The sequence below is a fragment of the Schistocerca gregaria genome, chromosome X, assembly GCF_023897955.1.
Source record: "Schistocerca gregaria isolate iqSchGreg1 chromosome X, iqSchGreg1.2, whole genome shotgun sequence".
Classification (NCBI taxonomy): Eukaryota; Metazoa; Arthropoda; class Insecta; order Orthoptera; family Acrididae; genus Schistocerca; species Schistocerca gregaria.
Window position 1 is genome coordinate 783222504 of NC_064931.1, and position 21093 is coordinate 783243596.

Below are 21093 nucleotides of genomic sequence, written 5' to 3' on the forward strand. Positions count from 1 at the left end.
AATGAAGAGATAAACTAAGCAGGCGAGCACCACCACAAACTGTCCACCCAAATGAATGGCTGTGGCTAAACTGTGATGGAGAGCAAAGGTGACCAGACAGTGGTAGAATATGCCTCTGAACGCAACACTGCTGCATTAGCTCCATTAGGTGTGGAGATACTTAAGTCTATGACTGGATAAAATTAACCACAATGTCAAAGTTGTACTACACCAACAAGTTTTGCCTTAAATGAAGGATAACAATGAACAATTTCGGCTTTGAAAAACCACTCTCTGCAAAAGAAACTTTGCATCTTTTTATTTGTGTGAAGAGTTTAACTATAAAGTGATTATTACATAACCTGCTTTAAGAGTATTAGTGTTTTGTATTAACATCATGATTTACTTTGTATTTATATTCTGTTTTTACTTTTTATCTGTGAATATTTTTATCTATTCTATTAACTTTTGGTGTTATCTTCATATTCTGCCTTTCAGCTTACTTTTTATGATAGCCTAGTTTTCACCACTATGTGGTTATTTTCATCTTCCACAATTTTACATGTTACTGTTTTAATTTCTTACTGACAATTTTTGTAACTGTTAACTCGTACGACATCTGGCATAGTATTTGGTGACTTTACTGTTTGGCTTACATGAGTACACCAAGCTGTTGGTTTACTGTGTACCTTCAAATAGGCCATTACCAACACAGGCTTGCTTGTACACTGCACAGACTTTCATCTTACATTCCTATGTATTTTCATAAAGTATGGCACATTTTCTTTTATAATTAACCAAACTATTTTGGATAACATAGACTATATATTACATTTCTATTTCTCTGGGTCACTTTATTTTTGTTTCCATATTTTTGTAGATTTAGAAGCACTTTACTGCTCTACTGATGATAGGTCTATTTTTCATGACCATACATTGTTCAAGGGACTCTGCTGTGGTAGAAAAATATTCATTTTCTATATTTTTGATTGGAATGTTTCCTGTTATTAAGATGCTGTGTTTTATCCACTTCACAAACAATTACACTAACTTTTCATCAAACTGGGTACATCCTACCTCTTTAGTTAAATATTGTGATAAATTTTCTTTTCTGTAATACCATCAACATAAAAAAATCTTATCATTTAGAGCCATTTTGTGTTTGCTTATTCTTTTCAGATTTGCAGATGGTTGATTTTTTCAACTGAAACTAGTTATCTTGTTGTTGTTGTTGTTGTTGTTGTTGTTGTTGTCGTCTTCAGTCCAGAGACTGGTTTGATGTAACTTTCCATGCTACTTTATCCTGAGCAAGCTGCTTCATCTCCCAGTACCTACTGCAACATACATCCTTCTGAATCAGCTTAGTGTATTCATCTCTTGGTCTCCCTCTACGAATTTTACCCTGCACGCTGCCCTCCAATACTAAATTAGTGATCCCTTGATGCCTCAGAACATGTCCTGCCAACCGATACCTTCTTCTAGTCAAGTTGTTCCACAAATTTCTCTTCTCCCCAATTCTATTCAATACCTCCTCATTAGTTATGTGGTCTACTCATCTAATCTTAAGCATTCTTCTGTAGCACCACATTTTGAAAGCTTCTATTCTCTTCTTGTCTGAACTATTTATCGTCCATATTTCACTTCCGTACATGGCACAACTCCACATAAATACTTTCCGAAATGACTTACTGTCATTTAAATCTACACTCAATGTTAACTAATTTCTCTTCTTCAGAAACACTTTCCTTGCCATTGCCAGTCTACATTTTATATCCTCTCTACTTCGACCATTGTCAGTTATTTTGCTCCCCAAACAGCGAAACACATTTACTACTTTAATTTTCTCATTTCCTAATCTAATTTCCTCAGCATCACCCGATTTAATTCAACTACATTCCATGCTCCTTGTTTTGCTTTTGTTGGTGTTCATCTTACATCCTACTTCCAAGACACTGTCCATTCTGTTCAACTAATCTTCCAGGTCCTTTGCTGTCTCTGACAGACTTACAATGTCATCAGGGAACCTCAAAGTTTTTATTTCTTCTCCATGGATTTTAATACCTACTCCGAACTTTTCTTTTGATTCCTTCACTGCTTGCTCAATATACAGTCTGAATAACATCGGGGAAAGGCTACAACCCTGTCTCACTCCCTTCCCAACCACTGCTTCCCTTTCATATCCCTCGACTCTTATTACTGCCATCTGGTTTCTGTACAAATTGTAAATAGCCTTTCGCTCCCTGTATTTTACCCCTGCCACCTTCAGAATTTGAAAATGAGTATTCCAGCCAACATTGTCAGAAGCTTTCTCTAAGTCTACAAACGCTAGAAACGTAGGTTTGCCTTTCCTTAATCTATTTTCTAAGATAAGTCATAGGGTCAGTATTGCCTCACGTGTTCCAACATTTCCGCCGAGGTCGGCTTCTACCAGTTTTTCCACTCGTCTGTAAAGAATTCGCTTTAGTATTTTGCAGCCTTGACTTATTAAACTGATAGCTCAGTAATTTTCACATCTGTCAATATCTGCTTTCTTTGGGATTGGAATTTATTATGAAACTTCCTAGCAGATTAAAACTGTGTGACTACCGAGACTCGAACTCAAGACCTTTGCCTTTCGCAGGCAAGTGCTCTACCAACTGAGCTACCCAAGCTCTACTCACGCCTCGTCCTCACAGCTTCACTTCCGCCAGTGCCTACCTTCCAAACTCAACAGAAGCTCTCCTGTGAACCTAGAAGAACTAGCACTCCTGAAAGAATGGATATTGCGGAGACATGGCTTAGCCACAGCCTGGGGGATGTTTCCAGAATGAGATTTTCACTCTGCAGTGGAGTGTGCAATGATATGAAACTTCTCGGCAGATTAAAACTGTGCCGCAATAGGCAAAGGTCCCGAGTTCGAGTCTCGGCCCGGCACACAGTTTTAATCTGCCAGGAAGTTTCATATCAGCGCACACTCTGCTGCAGAGTGAAAATCTCATTCTGGAATTTATTATTATTATTGTTATCTAATTATGACCTAGACAATTAAAACTTTTTAATAATTTCTAAAATTTTTATATATATAAAAATATATTAATGATTGCTTCTCTCCAGCCTAACAATTTCATGTGTAAACGGTGAACTCTAAATTACACAAAATATTTTTTTTTTACTGCATCATTCATATAACAGCTGTCTGCTGTTCCGACAGGAAGATGAAGTTTCATAGTTGGAACATAATGTATCTGTGTATCTACGAAATATCTACATTTCAGAACTAAAAAGGAAACAAAAATGAATTTGATTCATATTAATTACAATACTTTATTACTCTCACCTAGTACTATTTAATTATTCATATGCACATTGCACAACTATGGTAACTACGAATTTCACCAAACTATTCAATTGAACTAACCAACCACAACCACAATTCGTAAATTATGAAATATCAATTTGTAGTTAAACGAACATTTTGTGGGTAAATAACTATGAGGAAAAAAGGCAAAAAAAAGCAGTTTCTAGTGGCATAGTGAGAAATTGGAGATTTTAAGTGAGGGCAGCTGTTTAACAATATTTGAACCAATATATAATGTTGAAATTGGAGCTAGACATTTTTCTTAAAGCTGTTTGTGGACAACCTGTAAATGACTGATCATTTCCTGTATAAACAGCTGATCTCCTTGATGCGACACCAGACAAAAAAATCCCACTTCAAAGAAACTAACTCCATAACAGTTTTATCTGTCATCACATTTCCTGAAATTTTTTCACAATGAAAAGTACCAAAAAATTATGAGTTTTGGAGAACTCTTTAGTGTGTAATGCAGCTAAACTGCATATTTTTTAAGTATACAATTAGATATAAAAATTGTCACCAACAATTTGATCAATGTAATGCCTGCTTGGCTTACTTCTAGAAGCCAGTCATAGTAAAGACTGTGATATCATGCAAATGTCACTGTAATTGACTATGACAGATGGAAGAATTTAAATTATGCTGCATGAATTGTATGATAGATTGTTACAGAATCATGTTTCAAACGTGTCAGTGAAAAAATGATAGGAAAATTTTACTCGCTTTCACAATGAGCGAGTGTGTCCAAAACATATTAGAAGCTTAGCTGAATCTTCACCAACTATTCCAGGCTGTAACACAGCTAAAGCTTTTTCTGTATTTTTTCTTAGTTTAATTCTTCAGTTCCTTGTGTGTTGTATTTAACAGGTGTGATCTCGTGTTTTAGTACCTGCAAAGTGTAGATTTGCACAGCCTGTAGAACAACTGTCATTTGTTTTGAATGGCTGCCTAAACAGCTCAGTAAGATGTCAGACACTCGTGGAGACACATTATCAGGTTAGCAAATTACATAATAGTTTTCTGTGTGCTTTTGTAGTTAATTCTTAAGTTGGAAGTACAAGGATGTGTGCAGATGCAGGAGGAACAGGCAACATTTCGCAGAGGAGCTGGCCACTGTTCACAAACAGCCGAAGACACTTTTGCCACAGTCAGCCATCTTCTGTCCACTGCCTTAGGGTGTAGCGGTGGTGGGAATATGGCACCTTGCATGCGACACTTATGATGTCACTTGTTTGCTCACGGGTTCTGCTACCAACACACCTTGCAGTGTTCCTGAAGCTGATGAAACACCCCCACCCCAGGGTGAGTGGCAGGAGGTAACATGTTCATGTCGGAGGTAACATGTTCATGTCGCTCAACACGGACAGTTAATGTGGAGGCTGGCTTTCTGGGCTCACCTATTCACCCTGTTGAGTTGACAGCCAGTCACTTCTTCAGCAGGATTTGAGCAGGTACACAGGAGGGACAGGGGGAGGAGGTGTTTGTCAGTTATCGGGAGCTCCAATATTAGTCGTGTTACGGAACCCTTTATGGAAATACAGTCCAGGGCTGGAAAGAAATCCAAAATGCGCCTGGTATGTCTACCAGGGGACCTCATTCGAGATGTGTAGGAGAGACTGCCTGCTGCTATCGAGCATGCAAGGTGCAGTCACCTACAAGTTGCGGCTCACGTCAGCATCAGTGATGTTTGTCATTTGGAGTCTGAGGCCATCCTCAGTTCACACAGGCAGTTGGCAGAAGTGGTGAAGATTGCTGGCCTTGGTCGCGCGATGCATGTAAAACTCAAAATTTGCAGCACAGTTCCCAGTATTTATCAGTGAGCTTTGGTTTGGAGCCGAGTGGAGGACCTCAACCAAAGGCTCAGTTGATTCGGTGAAGGTCTTGGCTGTAGATTTCTGGACCTCCATTATAGGATGGAGAATTGTAGGATCCACTTTCATAGGTCAGGGATGCACTACACACGGAAGCAACTATTTCAGTAGCAGAGCACATGTGGAGTGCATTTTTAAGGCTAGGCAGTAATATGTGGTCCTCCGATTAACACTCAGCACTCGATATGGAGTGAGCGAAATCAGACTGTGACCAAAGTAAGGAAACTTTGACTGCCAAAAAATTTAAGTGTAAATTGTTACATTCAGGTTATTCTCGGAACTGACAGCTGGCCAAAATCTGAAGTAGAAAGTTCTGAAATACTTAGTGAGGCATGGAATGTTCCTCATGAAAAAAGATTAGGCACCACAGGAGTAGTAGTATTCATGGCAGTAGACAAAAATATTATATCTATCAAGGTCGAAATAGAGTTTGATTGTGAAGTTGCCTGGAAGTACGTAAAAGGTATAAGTGAACTCTTGTTAATTACCGGATGTTTTGGATACTGCCATGACAGTTTCAGAATCGTTCAAAGATAGTCTACGCTCAGTAGTATGGATATGCCCAGATCGGGCAACTTTAACCTACTGAGTGTAGATTGGGACATCTACAGATTAACTGCAGGTGTTGCATACAGACAGTCTTGTGAAGTACTAACTAACACGTTTTTCGAAATCTGTCCTGAGTAGCTAGCCTACACACAGTTGAAGTAGTTTAGGCCATGTAGCTAAATACAGGCCTGACCTTATTAGCAGTGTTAGTGGAGTGATAGGGATTAGTGATCACGATACCTCAGTGATGATGGAAACTGAAGTTAAATTCATGAGAGCATTTTTACTAGAAAGAGCAGATAAGCAGTCGTTAGCACCCAACTTACACAATGAATGTACACCATTTAGTTCCAATATGATGTACATAGAGCAATTATGGGCAAAGTTTCAATGGATTACGAATCACACTCTGGAGAAGTCTGTGCCAAGTGGATTAAGGACACAAAATACTCACCAAGGTTTAACGAAAATTCGGAAAATGCTTAGGAAGCAGAGACTGTTGCATTCTTTGTTCAAAAAAGGATGCATACATGATGACAGGCAAAAGTCAGTAGACATTTGTCCATGTGTAAACAGACTGATGCGCAGAGTATACAGCTACCACTGCAATGCCTTTGGAGATTTTGCCGATGACCCAAAAAAAAATTCTAGTCCTGTGTAAAATTGCTAAGTGGGACAAAGGCTTCCATCAAGTCACACACTGGCTAGTCTGATGGGGCAATAGAAGACAGCACAAGGAAAGCTGAAGTTTTAAATTTTGCATTTAAGAAATCATTCATAAAGGAGGATTGTACAAGAACACCAGTGTTTGTTTGTCACACAGATTATCATATGGAGCACATAGTAATAGGGATCCCTGGTGTGGAGAAGCAATGGAAAGTATTGGAAAATCGACAGGTCTGGATTGAATCCCAATTCGGTTTTAAGAAGGGTACTTTCTGGCAATGGTCTCATACTTAGCTTGCATTTATGGTCAAACTCTAGCCCATTGCAAACGTCCAAGTGGCTCCTGTATATAAGAAAAGTAAATGAATGGACCCGCAAAATTACAGACCAATATTCTTAACATTGGTTTGCTGCAGAATCCTTAAACATATTCACTGTTCGGATACAATATATTTTCTGGAGATGGAGAAAATCTTGTGTCCCCTCACCAGCACAGATTTAGGAAGCATCACGTGTTTTCAGTCAGATAGCTCTTTTCTAGCATATCATCCTGCGAACCATGGACAAAGGACAACAAGCATATTTCTAGATTTCTGGAAAGTATTTGATATGTTGCCCCACTGCAGACTGTTAATGAAGGTACGAGTGTAGAGAATAGGTTGCCAGATATGTGGGTGGCCTGAAGACTTATGTAACAGAACCAAGTACATTTTCCACGATGATGAGTGTTAATCAGAGACAAGGGTATCATCCCAAATGCCCCAGTGTAATGTGATAGAGCTACTCTTATTCTCTATATTCATACATGATCTGATTGACAGGGTGAGCAGCAATCTGCAGCTGTTTGCTGTTGATGCTGTGGTATACGGAAAGGTTGTCAACGCTGAATGACTGTGATAGGTTAATAGATGAGTTGGACAAAATTTTCAGTATTTAATGAATGGCAGCTTACTCCAAATGTAGTAATGTCCACGTTAACGCAGATGAGTAGGAAAAACAATCCCATAATGTTCAAATACAGCATTAGTAATGTGCTGCTTGACACAGCCATGTTGATCAAATATATAGACTTAGCACTGCAAGGCAATAGGAAATGGAACGATCATGTAATGACAGAAGTAGATAAGAAAAACTGTTGACTTCAGTTTATTGGGAGAATTTTAGGAAAGTGTGGGTTATCTGTAAAGGACACTGGGCACAGAACACTAACACAACCATTACTGAGTAGTGCTGGAGTGTCTGGGATCCTCTTGGGATCAGGTTAAAGGAAGTCATCAATGTAATCCAGAGGTGGACTGCTAGATCTGTTGCCATAAGGTTCTATCAATACACTGGCATTACAGAGATGCTTCATGAACTGAAATGAGGACCCCTAGAGGGAAGACTAAGTTTTTTTTTTTTTTCAAGAAACATTTTTGAGAAAATTTAGAGAACATACATTTGAAATTGATTGCAGAACGATTCTACTGCCACCACATACATTTCATGTGAGGACCATGAAGACAGGATAAGAGAAATTAGGGCTCGGTTCAGAGCCATAAAGGAAGTCATTTTTTCCTCACTCTATTTGCAAGAGAAATAGGACAGGAAATAATTAGTATGGCACAAGGTGTACCGCCCCCCCCCCCCCCCCCTCCCGCAATGCACTATATGGTGGCTTGCAGAGTATGTATGTAGATTTAGATTTTCGATACAAAATGTGTGAATTTTGTATTTAAATACATTTCCTAACTCAATATGCAATATTGTTGTTAATCTCTCATTAGTTGAATGACAGATCACGTAAAAATAAATTATTATTAAGCACATGTTGATGTAACTCCAGCGGCCGTGAGTTTTACTCTTTCTCCTGACGTTTTGTAAATTATTTTCAAAATGTCCTGAATTCACTTAAAAATGATATGGGAACCTCACACTGACACAATGTGGAGAGGTAAGTGATGTACTTCCCCACCCCACAAAGATTCACACTGGCTACATCCAAGTGAAGCGTCATTACATTATACACGTATGTTATGATCTGGACATGGAAACCACAGCATACTCACACAAGTTAGAAACTTTGTTTATTAACATCATAATCGATATACTGCAGCCTTTCCCACAAGAGGTTACTACATGTCTTCCATCCCATGAAAATGAAATGAAATTAGAATTTGGTGTCATTGGTCGGAAGGCCCCTTACGGGGCAGGTCTGGCCGCCTTGGTGCAGATAACACCTGAGGAATACATATAATCCCTTCATGTTTCATCATGACATTTCTAAAAAATTAATACAATACCATAAGGTCACTAATCAGGTGTTAATCATGACTATTGTTGGAACTTCACTTTTAAAGGGTACTACTGTGAATTTATCTATCTTCAGCCATGATTTTTTTCCATCTTCATAACTATTCGTTCGATGCTTTGCTTGCAAGACTGAAACCACAAATAATAAAACAGCCACCTTCTATGATTCTCCTCCTAAAATAAAAGATATGTTGTTGAAGATAATATCATTTTGAGTGATGAAAGAATTTGTTTCCACCCTTGCATTTTCCACAATGTGTGTTACCAACAGGGTGGGGTGGGAGCAATTTATGCCCCCCCCCCCCCGCCAAAAAAAAAAAAAAAAAAAAAAAAAAAAAAAAAATGCAGATTTCTTTCATTGCTGTTGAATTTTCCGCATAACATATTATTTAAAAAGATACTGATGTGTAAGTGAGGTCCTGAACCTGAAAATATGGCATTCATCATGGAAGGGACACCTACTCCTAAGAATTGAATTTTCGGGTTAACTTTAACTATGCACGCACGCGCACGCACGCGCACGCACGCGCACGCACGCACACACACACACACACACATTTTCTGAGGAGAGGAAAATACATCACAATTTAAGGTACAGTACCTTACCTCAACAGTTGGAATGCTGGTAAGCTACGAGCCCAATGAACAGACAGGAACAGTAGTCTAGAAGCACTTTCACAAATATAGTGCACATTTAGGTAGGCTGGCATTGGACTTGGTGTCTGCAAGTTAAAAGAAATGTGGTGATCTTGAACTAGTAGGCCTTCCAGCTCGAAAACACTTTCATCACCATAGTCTGCCAATGCAAATGAGTCACTTTCATTTAAATTCTGAAAAGGAATATTTACAGGTTTTATATACACAGCACTGGGTAACACAACCATATATTGAAAATAATGACATCAAAATGATCTTAAATAACTAATTATCATAGTATATTCATGAGAAACATAGTGTTTATACATACTTATTTTCAAATAAAACACATTCAAGGAGTGAATCTTCAATCGCCCTTAAGGATACATGAATCAGTTCACAGAGGTAGTTACCATACATGTTGTTACAGTGTTGCCAGATTGTCACTCTAATGCCTTTTTGATGCCGGATGTACTCGCTGGACAAAATTTTGGGACAGACCTTTTTTTTCCCCGCTGTCACGTGAGGAGTCGCACTGGGAAGCCCGAGTGTGCAAATTTTGCTTCATTGTGTGTGTGTGTGTGTGTGTGTGTGTGTGTGTGTGTGTGTGTGTGTGTGTGTGTGTGCCAAAACACACACAAAATCACAAGCTGATGAGGTCCACACTGGCACATTTGAAACTTCCTCCAAGAGCTAGAGTTATGAAGTGCTTTTCAGAGACAGCACAATTTCTATAGTGAAATTTGCATATAATATGTGGTGCTAATGTACAACGAACATCTTGTTAAACACATCCAATAACCACCATTTCGCAATAACTGTGTGATGAGTTTCACACACAAATAGCACACTGTGGCTTTCAGTTATAGGGCTACTAAAGGTAACAGGAGTATGGAGGTTAGGCAGATTCATTATTAATACTAAAAGCAGCTATTCACTGTCATGTGCTAAGAACAACAACAAAGTTCTCTTCAAAACTACACAAACTTTTGAGCTTTGTCTGAAAACCATTATGATGATGATCATAGTTAACACTTACTTATTAATTATAATTACATTGGACAAAATAAAAGCCACCCCTTAAAAGAGCATACTGGTTACTTTCGAGTGGCGTAGATGGTGTAGAACTGGTAGCACATGGTCACATCACCCTCCACCACTGATGTTATATCATTGCAGTGAAGTTACGTATATGTGCCAGTTAGCTGTGTGGAATCTGAGTAGTAAAATTGGTCGACGTGGAGATGTAACAAAATGGCAAAAAGGAGCTATCGAGTTAAGAGAAGCCCAAGGCCACATCTGACTGGTAGGTAAATAGGGTTAAGGGACTAAACAGCAAGGTCATCAGTACCTTGATCTGGAGGTAGTTCACCCATAGTTAGTGACATCTGCAGAGGACATGTTCTGATGATGAAAGGCTGCAGGAGTGGTAAAACCAAGACCGTGATGGCAAGACTGGTGCTACAACTGAGAAAGAGTTTACGCAGAAGTGTACCAAGTGGGCCGGTACACATGTCAGAGCAGATGAGGGATCTCCTACGGTTCATCCAGTGGTGGGAAAAGCCCCACCCTGCATCTGACCCCCTGCTACCTCAATGAAGGAGAAAGACTGTCACAGAGCAAAGAATGTCTTCAAGTTGGCAGATTTAGAAAACAAAGTGAAACGGCTAAACCTGTAGTGGACATCACTTAGACTGTCAACAATAAAAACACAGAGGAGAGAAATAGATAAGACAGCAATGGCTGTCCACGGGGCTCTACATGCAACGTGAGTCACCCCATCCACAGCCATCCCACCCTTGCTCCAGTGGAGTCAAGGCATTTAAGAGCACCCACTATTTACCACAGCACTACGTCTATAATAGAAAATATGGTGCAGGAGGAAAGGAGACAAACCACATTGAAAAGCAATTAAAATAGAGCAAGAGAGGGATGAAAGAGTGAACTGGTCAAGGACAGAGTTGGGATGGTGGTGGTGATTAGTGTTTAACGTCCCGTCGACAACGAGGTCTTTAGAGACGGAGCGCAAGCTCGGGTTAGGGAAGGATTGGGAAGGAAATCGGCCGTGCCCTTTCAAAGGAACCATCCCGGCATTTGCCTGAAACAATTTAGGGAAATTACGGAAAACCTAAATCAGGACGGCCGGAGACGGGATTATACCGTCGTCCTCCCGAATGCGAGTCCAGTGTGCTAACCACTGCGCCACCTCGCTCGATGACAGAGTTGGGAGTTCCCCCTGCCCTGACCTCAATGCTCCTGCACCACAGGTAGCTTAAAACCTTATAAAAACAAACTTTCATAGAGAAAATGGAGAAGCAGATCCTGCCATGAATCATCTGCAAAAAATTGAAGCGAAGAATTTGGATAGCCATTCTTAGCATGGACAGCCAGAAGTACAGGGTATTCCACCAGGACAGGAGATACTGTCTATAAGGCTCCACAGGTACAATGTGGCAGTGGCTTGTTAAATAACAGAAAACTGGGTTAGCCTGGTGTGACTAATGCAAGGGCAACATAGGACGAAGGATTTCTTCAGGGAGGAACGCAAGAAAAATCACCATGCAGCAGTAGTCTTCTTGATAGTGCAGAGATTATTAAAGGGGGCAGTAGCCAACCATATTTCATTCCATCTCTGAATAAACAGAGGTCTTATTTGCACCAACAAGTCTGCACCTGGGACCAGCAATGCAAATGGAAGCAAATAATCACTCCTCTAGATGAAGAGTCAGCCAGTTCATTCCCTAGGGTACTCACATGGCTTGGGACCAAGAGAAAGACAACTGAGCAGCCAGTATGACTACATTCAGCGAGAAGGTCGTGAGTAGCAGACACCATAGGGTGACAAAAGTAACAATGGTTAACAGCCTGAAGAATGCTCACTGAATCACTACATATTAAAATGTGGTCAATGGAGATCTGTTTAATGAAGTGTAGGGCTCTGCTGTAAAAACACTGCAAGTCCCTGGCAATGAATGGTATTCCTGACCAGCTGGGGATGTAAAAGCATATCTCACCTTATCCACAAGTTTTAGAGCCACCGGTGTAAAAGAACTGAGACTTTAGGATCTGGAAGAGGGGGGGGGGGGGGGGGGGAGAGGAGAGGGCACAAGAAAGAAATAGTGAGCACATTCCAGGGAGGAGAGGCAGAGATCCTAGCACAGAGCTGAAGTGCATTCCAACTGGTAATACCACCCGACGGCTGGTATGAGGTGGTCAATGCCGCTCACATGCAAAAAGAATGGGATTGTTGGATGATCAGGGAACTGTAGATTGGAGCAGCTTTTTATCAAAAAGAAGGTCCAGAAGTGAGACTGTGCAACAACTTCCAACTGCTGGGCAGCCAAGTACAGTTCTGCATCAAGTTGGACCATGGTATAACAACAGAAATCCGTGACCTACATTTCTGCATGAGAGGTTTGGAAACCATAGGAAAGGATCCACATAGAGGCCCATCAAATGGCCACTTGAAGCTCTGTTCTATCGGACGCATGGAGAGGTAAGTGAAGTACTAACTTGAACCTGGAACAACAGGTGGGATAAAAACTGATGAGTAAAAATGAGTAGGGAGCCTTGAAAGCCCCAGTCATCGAGGTCAAGTAATATGTGATGGCACGAAGCAGTGACATATCACTTAAGTAGATAAAATAAGATTGCAATGAGGTGTTGTGTCTAGAATAAGCCTTTCAGACTGTTGTTTCCAACCAGATCAGATGGATGACTGGATCGTGCCTCCTGGAAATCACACTGATGGGGTGACAAAAGGCCCTGAGAATTAAGAACCCAGCATAAACTGCAGGCAATCATCCTTTCAAGCAATTTAATTTCTAGAGCAAGTTGGCGAGGCTAATTGGTCAGTAGTGCAGTAGTGGTCATGAGAGTCTGAGTTAGCCAAGAGCCTGTATTGGATTGACTGGTGGGGGGGGGGGGGGGGGGGGAGGGGGGGGGAGGGTTGTAGGACTAAACTGAGAGGTCACCAGTCCCGCAATTCAAAGTTACTTGCATAAGATAGATGGTCCATTAAAAGTGGGTGGATCCAGTCAGACGGGTCAAACTATAAAGTGAAGAAGTTAAAACACACAGCATAAGTTATAAAAAGGTAGGTAAAATCTAAAATCTGGAAAAACGGAAGGATAAAAGAGTGGTCTTTGCATGGGGGAATGGTCATTGGTCCCAGTCCTAGAAAACACATAGAGGGGCCCCAACCATAACCACCGTGCCCCTGCTCCAGGAGCAAAGCAAAACCTCATAACTGAAAATAAAACCACTTTCATGGCGGAAACTGAGGACCAGTTCAATCATCAATGAATTGTCTGCTAATATTAAAAACAAAGAATCTAGAAGGCTATATTCAGCATCAAGAGCTAACAGTAAGGGACATTCCACCACTATATGGGACACCATCAGTCTCGCTCCACAGCCACATTTTGGGGAGATAAGAACAGGATGCCACTGTTGTCAAAAAGTGGGTCACATGTCCATCAAAAACCTAACGCATCGATACAAAAACCACCCTATAGGATAAGACCTGCAACAGTTGTTTATCACTTGTGGCTCAGATGACTTCTTACTGCCTTTAGTGAAACCACATCAATGTCAGAATCTGACAGTGTGGCAGCACCTGTGGTCACCTGAGTAGCCTTGTCCCAATTTTTCTCCTTCTCCTATCCTCGACGAGCATGGGGGTGAATTAAAAATGGGTAGCCCTGGGACCCTGTGGTTCCTTCAACCACTGGCTGGCATCAGGCTTCTGATGTTTGTTTCCGGGGAAAGGCAACTCAAGAGAGAAGCCTGCCACCAGTAGATGCCAGAGGGAGAAGCTGCCATTCCACACATGTGAACTGTTTTTGAAAAAACTGACGTAGTGGGAGTCAGCCATGTGACTTTTGCATAACTGATCATCATACCAACAGGATGTAGTAATTCATATTTTTTATGTGCCTCAGTATACAACAGGCAGTCAATAAATTTATATTCCTGTTTTCCTTTCTTTCTTTAGTATTGGGCAAGCCAGTGAACATGGAGGTCGGGGTTCCATGCAGCTGACACAAATAGGTAATCAGAAGGAACACATTTTTGGAGTGATCACTCGCAGTTACCATACTCTGAGCCCGCAGCTGAATGACATAAGACCAAAGCGCAAGCATCGAAAGCAGCTCTGTGGGCAGTGGGATGTAACGCTTCACGCCACAGCTGTATACCATGACAAACTTTTTAAGGGAGGGCATTATTCCCTTTGATGGCTGAGATAAAGGCACCTGTATCTATTTTACAACCCCTGGGACCTTTTTGGACATGCCAAACAAAAAGTATGCCATGCCGCTCCCTGTCTATTTGGAGAGTAAGGTCTTGGTGGAAGGTGGTTTCTTGGACCATATTCAAAGTTTTGGGTGAGGGCAATGATCACTGGTATGTCACCCAGACGTTCACATGACTGAAGAGCTGTAGATTGTGTAGCAGAAGAGGCTTTAACCAATAGTGATCCATTGTGCAGTTTTCCTTATGACTCAACTTCTTCAATTTTATCTTCAATATGCTCCAAAAAAATAATGGCTGTGTCACAGCAAAAGTATCCCAATCAGTTCCAGTTAATACTACATACTGAATAATTTGTCTCACTCCCAGATGTCTTGCTTGTCCCTCTTCCAACGAGACAGCCAAGGTAGGAAAACCAACAGGATTATAGCTGTCCACAGTGAAATTTCTATACCTATCTGATGAGATGGCCAGATCAGAACAACCATCGATTTGATTTAATTTGATAAATGTCTTCTGCAAAATGTCTGGCCCCAACATGTCAGATTGGCTACTGTGTTGGATTTGAAGCGCAAATAAGAGCCTAAGCATGTATTGTGTGTACATGATCTTTAATGTTGCATGCAGTAGGTGCTATTTAAGACGTTCTTCATCAATCGGTTCTCACTAAATGAAAATTTGGAAAATGAAGGTCAAAACCACAATGGAGCCACAAATTACTTCAGCCAAAACGCGGTGAATGACAGAATACTTCAAGAAAGAAAGGCTGAATCAGACTGAAATTAAAAGCTGTCACCGTGAGAAAGAGAGCAAAATAATGTAAAGATAGTCAGAAATAAGAAATTGCAGCAGTGGAAAGGCAGTAGGTGCTACAACAGCTCTGAGTCCTGTGCTTGCCACACACATACTCACAAAAAGAGCCGTAAGTGCTCCGAGGGGATGAATGAAGTTGCTCAAGTTGTTTGTGTATCAACACTAACTGTAAAACTCATCTATAATGAATTGTATAGCACTAATAGCAATGTAGCATACTGTAAGAACAGTGGTTGTCAAAAGAACCTAACCAACAGTGACTGGACACAAGTGTCACACTTTGTCAATGAGAATAGGTTTCAGAATGAACAGGAATTACTGCCATCAGAAAATGCAGGTCCATTTTATCCACTTTCTGAGCAAGGAGTGTGTAGAGAATTGTATGCAATGAGCACACAATTGGTACCTCTCAAAATGCCACTCTACACAATGGCACATAAAGCTGCACATATTCAGTGGGCTAAACAGCACAAGAACGGACAGTAGCTGACCACAGGCATGTACTATGGTCCAACAAGTCACGAGTTTGCCTCTTTTCACTATGAAAGGCTTCTTGTACACTATTGTGTCCAATGAGGCATTCAACCCACAGTGTGCAGAATGTGTAATACAGGTCAGAGGTGGTTCAGTGATGTTTTGAGGGGGTTTCACACATCATGAATTCTTCCTCCTCAATCAGGTTACTGCGAACATGAACTAGGATGTTTTGTTCAACATTCTTTGTATCAAATTTTGACCTTTTGCTACATCTTCACAATCATGTATGCTGTGGACACTCCTAGCTTCTAAGATCACAACAGCAATTTTCACAAGGTTGCATGCATTCACTTGTGGTTGGATGAACACTTGCAACTTGGTTTGCTGATCCACTAATCACCTGATCTTAATCACATAGAAAAGGCCAAGGACTATACTGAACAGTGGGTGAAACATAGCAATCAACAACACTGCAATTTGTAGGCTCTGCAGGATGAAACGTCAATTAATGGCTTCAGCTAGATACAGCTCACCTAAAGAAACTTTTAGACTCCCTTTCTCACCGCACTAATGTTATACTATGCTTGTCTGTCCTCTTCTGGAGTACCGCTCTGTCATATGAGATCCTGACCAGAGAGAGTTGACAGAGGACACTGAAAAAGTTCAACGAAGGGCAGCTCATTTCATAATACCATGAAACGGGGGGGGGGGGGGGGGGGGGGGGGGGGGGATTGTCACAGATATGATATGCAAGTTGGGGGTTGGGGTGGCAATTATTAAAACGATGGTGTTTCTTATTATTGCGAGAACTTTTCATGAAATTTTGATCACCAATTTTGTCCTCTGAGTGTCTAAATATTTTGTGGACACCTATCTGCATAGGGAAAAATGATCAAATAAGAAAATAAAGAGAAATCTGAGCTCACACAGAAAGATTCAGGTTTTCATTTTTTTTCCACGTGCTATTTGAGAGTGGAACAGTTCAGAATACAGGGGGTTCAATAAAATCTCTCCCAAACACGTGTGTGAATTACAGAGTATTCACTTAGATGTAGATTATAAAGGTTACAAATGAATATTAGAGTGATGTCTCCTGGGAGTGAATAATTTTTTTGTCCAGGTGTGCTTATTGTGTGTCTGTACAAACTGCTTGTTAAATGAAGGTAACAGCTCAACCGCATGGGTGAACCATGCAGTGGCATCACCTGTGTGAAAGCAGCCTTATGCTACTGGCATGTGTGCACCACTCAGTGCTGAATACTTCGGCTAAATGTGTGATTGGCACCAAGGACCCTACAATATTTCCACGAGTTTGTGATGTTTTCATTGATGGAACATATTAATGTTTGTTTGCATATGAACTACATTTCCTTTAAATTTTCGTCTATTATCTAAAAAATTTAACTTTGCATGAAACATTTTGCTATAACGAGGAACACAAAATGCACAACTAAAAGCAGTACACATCTCAATTTGTGGCAGCGCTTTTTAAGCACACACAACTAACTTTCATTTGGCTAAATTCCTTACTGGCATTGACTGTAAGACATCTACATACTAGTTCCATTTCCAAACATCACTGTATTCCCTACAATATGTTACGAATATGGTTAAATTGTGAATCATGTAATTTCTCTATACAATGTTTCATGCACCTCTTTATGTACTTGCCAGCAATAATACGCTGACAGTAAGCTGTCTCAAAATTGTAACTAGCACTGTCTTACATCGAGATCTTAAGGTGAACCCCCACCTAAGCTGTTACTTATGGATAGGATGAGTGGGTACGAATTATGACCACAGCAGTGAACATAATATGCAGGAAAGTTATTTCAGTTGTAGCACCCAGTGAACATATTGTTTCAGAAGGAACATCATCCTCACAGCAGCTGAAAGTTAAAGAAGGCAATCTACGTTATATCCATAATCACTAATGTTAAGAGACTTTAATCTCATGTGGTGGATGTTTTTAAAAATATTACTGCAACTGGCTTTTCAAAAGCCATTTCTGTGTGTTTTGGTATGTATCTCAGGAAAAGTAAAATGATTTCACTGTAATTAACAACAATCTTTTATTCAAGATACATTTATATGAGGCTCCTTGTCTGCATCAAAATATTAATAAACTAAATATAGATTATTGATGGCAAAATAGAAAAGACTATGGAGAAATCTTCACTATGTTACCTTTGCAGCTGTATCCAGTGCATGTGAGATAATAGTTTTGTCTCGTGCAGCACTTAATGAATCATTCAAATCTCCATTCCCTAAAAAGCTGTCCACTGAACCTTCTTCATCTGCACTCCCTTGGCTTGGAGACAACTGTCTGCAGTCCACTGAGTAACAAAAGGGCAGGAAACCAATAAAACAAACAATAGATTTCCCACTTACAGAAAATTATTGTAATTTACTTCACAGCTTACAAAACACTTACAGAAAAAGTAACTGAAAACTCAGTATTAGACAAATCTGTTAAGATATACTAACCTGCAGATTTTCCAAAATTTGAGTTTATCTGTCCTAAATCCGAAATTGAGAAGTTGGAAGGTAGACCAGAAGAATCCAAATTCAAATCTTTCCTAATGTATATCTTGTTTAAAGGATTCTGGGGAAAGGGCGAACTAACACCTGTGACAGAGTAATCCCGTTTCTCGGAAATTGGTTTCCGCTCGTGCTGGACGGCTAAAACATGGGGAGCTTTGAATGTTTCTCATGTCTGTTTCACAGAGCAATTGTAGCACAAAAATGATGCAAAGAAATAAGGATCACTTAATTTAAAAAATTTAAGCAACTCAACAATTTCATATATCAGATAAGAAAACATCTAAAAGGTGATATCTGTTTATGGCTAAAATATTTGGAGATAAGTGTGGCACTATGAAGTATGATGATTTTGTCAACTGTTTTCCTGAAATATTAATTCACATAATAATAAATTGCCTTTTTATACCACACAAGAAGCACATATGCATTGAATTCACATTAGGTATCTATGTAAAGATGCCACACATCATCTTCAATGCATTTAATGTTAGCTTACGAAACAGATGAAAATTTTATTAACAAGGGCAACCAATCGTCACTTGTAGAAATGTGTGTTTATAGAATAACCACCTGACATAATAGTTACAATATGTGTAAGAGGATAGATAACTCCTTATCAGAGACACACTGAGCAACAGAAAATCAGTACAAAGTAATGTTGTATCAACCAGTCACATAAATGAACAACTGTTGATACTGTGGAAGAATCAACCAAATTAAACACCTCATTTAATCTTTCAACATTTACTCATACAGTTCCCCTGAAAGAAACCACCTCTCTCCAGGTGGGACTTTCGCAGCGCAGAATTTACAGTTTAGGGAATAATCTCTAATCTAATCTAATCATCAGCAGCACTACATCTAGAAACTGCATGCACATGTTTACAATAGTTTACTTTCTTCTGTTGGCTACACTTCATACCATGACATGTTTGCCATTGCAATAAATGAATCGTACCATAGAAGTTCCTAATGCCTTTCTTTCCAGAATAAATATATAAATTCTAAATGGGGAGTTCATGGACAGAGACAGTAGCTGATTATATTAATAAAAGGAGAGAGAGAGAGAGAGAGAGAGAGAGAGAGAGAGAGAGAGAGAGAGAGAGAGAGAGATGATTACCAGAATGTAAAAAAAAGAAGACACTTTCCTGCTAGGAAGAAAGGGAAAAAATATCACTGAGGGCTTTCTGCAATGACATGTGGGAGGCACTGCAGAAGACACCACCTCCCTCTCAGCAATAGCAGAGACCTCGTGCTAAGGTCAATATAGCGTCGAGCATGTAAGCACTCTGCCCAGTACGAGACCTCAGGAGCAGCACTCAACATCATCGAGTAAGACAGTGAGAGTTAAAGTTTCAGATGAAATGCAACTTTGTTAGTGTAGAACACTGTACCTCAAGAGAACAGTTTGTTAATTAGAGATTTAAGTGACACTTTGCTAGTCCACGATACACTATGTGATCAAAAGTATCCAGACACCCAAAAACATACGTTTTTCATATTAGGTGCATTGTACTGCTACCTACTGCCAGGTACTCTACATCAGCGAACTCAGTAGACATTAGACATCGTGAGAGAGAAGAATGGGGCACTCTGTGGAACTCACGGACTTAGAATATGATCAGGTGATCGGGTGTCACTTGTGTCGTACATCTGTATGTGAGATTTCCACACTCCTAAACATCCTAGGTCCACTGTTTACAATGTGATAGTGAAATGCAAATGTGAAGGGACACGTACAGCACAAAGGCCTACAGGCCGACCTAGTCTGTTGACTAACAGAGAACGCCGACAGTTGAAGAGGGTCGTAATGTGTAATAGGTAGTCATCTATCCAGACCATCACACAGGGATTCCAAACTACATCAGGATCCACTGCAAGTACTAATGACAATTAGGTGGGAGGTGAAAAAACTTTGATTGCACGGTCGAGCGATTGCTCATAAGCCACACATCATGCTGGTAAATGCCAAACAACGCCTCACTTGGTGTAAGGAGCGTAAACATTGGAGAACTGAATAGTGGCAAAACATTGTGTGGAGTGACGAATCACGGTACACAATGTGGCGATCCGATGGCAGGTTGTGGGTATGACGAATGCCCGGTGAACATCTGTCAGCATGTGTAGTGCCAACAGTAAAATTAGGAGGCAGTAGTGTTATGGTATGGTCATGTTTTTCATGGATGGAGCTTGCACCCATTGTTGTTTTGCATGTCACTATCACAGTACTGATGTTTTAAGCACCTTCTTGCTTCCCACTGTTGAAGAGCAATTCGAGAATAGCGATTGCATCTTTCAACATGATTGAGCACCTGTTCATAATGCACGGCCTGTGGTTACCCGACAATAACATCCCTGTAATGGACTGGCCTACACAGACTCCTGACCTGAATCCTATAGAACATCTTTGGCACGTTTTGGAACGCCAACTTCATGCCAGGCCTCACTGATCGACATCGATGCCCCTCCCATCTGATTGAATGTGTGCCTGCGAGAGTGGAAGCTGTCATCAAGGCTAAGGGTGAGCCAACACCATAATAAATTCCAGCATTACCGATGGAGGGTGCCATGAACTTTTAAGTCATTTTCAGCCAGGTGTCCATATACTTTTGATCAGACAGTGTAGTTGTAAATTATCCAGTACTCCTACAACAAAAATGTAAGACTTAATGGTTT

General features: G+C 40.3%; 1 protein-coding gene across 11 annotated transcripts in view; it reads right to left on the reverse strand.

Annotated features, from left to right (window-relative positions):
- LOC126297862 (orphan steroid hormone receptor 2-like) overlaps positions 1-21093 on the reverse strand; it is a 115713-nt gene that overhangs the window by 65320 nt on the left and 29300 nt on the right. For 6 of the 11 annotated variants that reach the window (XM_049989144.1, XM_049989146.1, XM_049989145.1 and 3 more), the window contains 3 exons: positions 18361-18570; positions 18061-18209; positions 9301-9524 (listed from right to left, as the gene is read on the reverse strand). In XM_049989144.1, the coding sequence (XP_049845101.1) occupies positions 9301-9524; positions 18061-18209; positions 18361-18570 (583 nt within the window). The remainder of the gene's footprint in view (positions 1-9300; positions 9525-18060; positions 18210-18360; positions 18571-21093) is intronic. The other 5 variants (XM_049989153.1, XM_049989152.1, XM_049989150.1 and 2 more) reach the window with 1 other exon arrangement.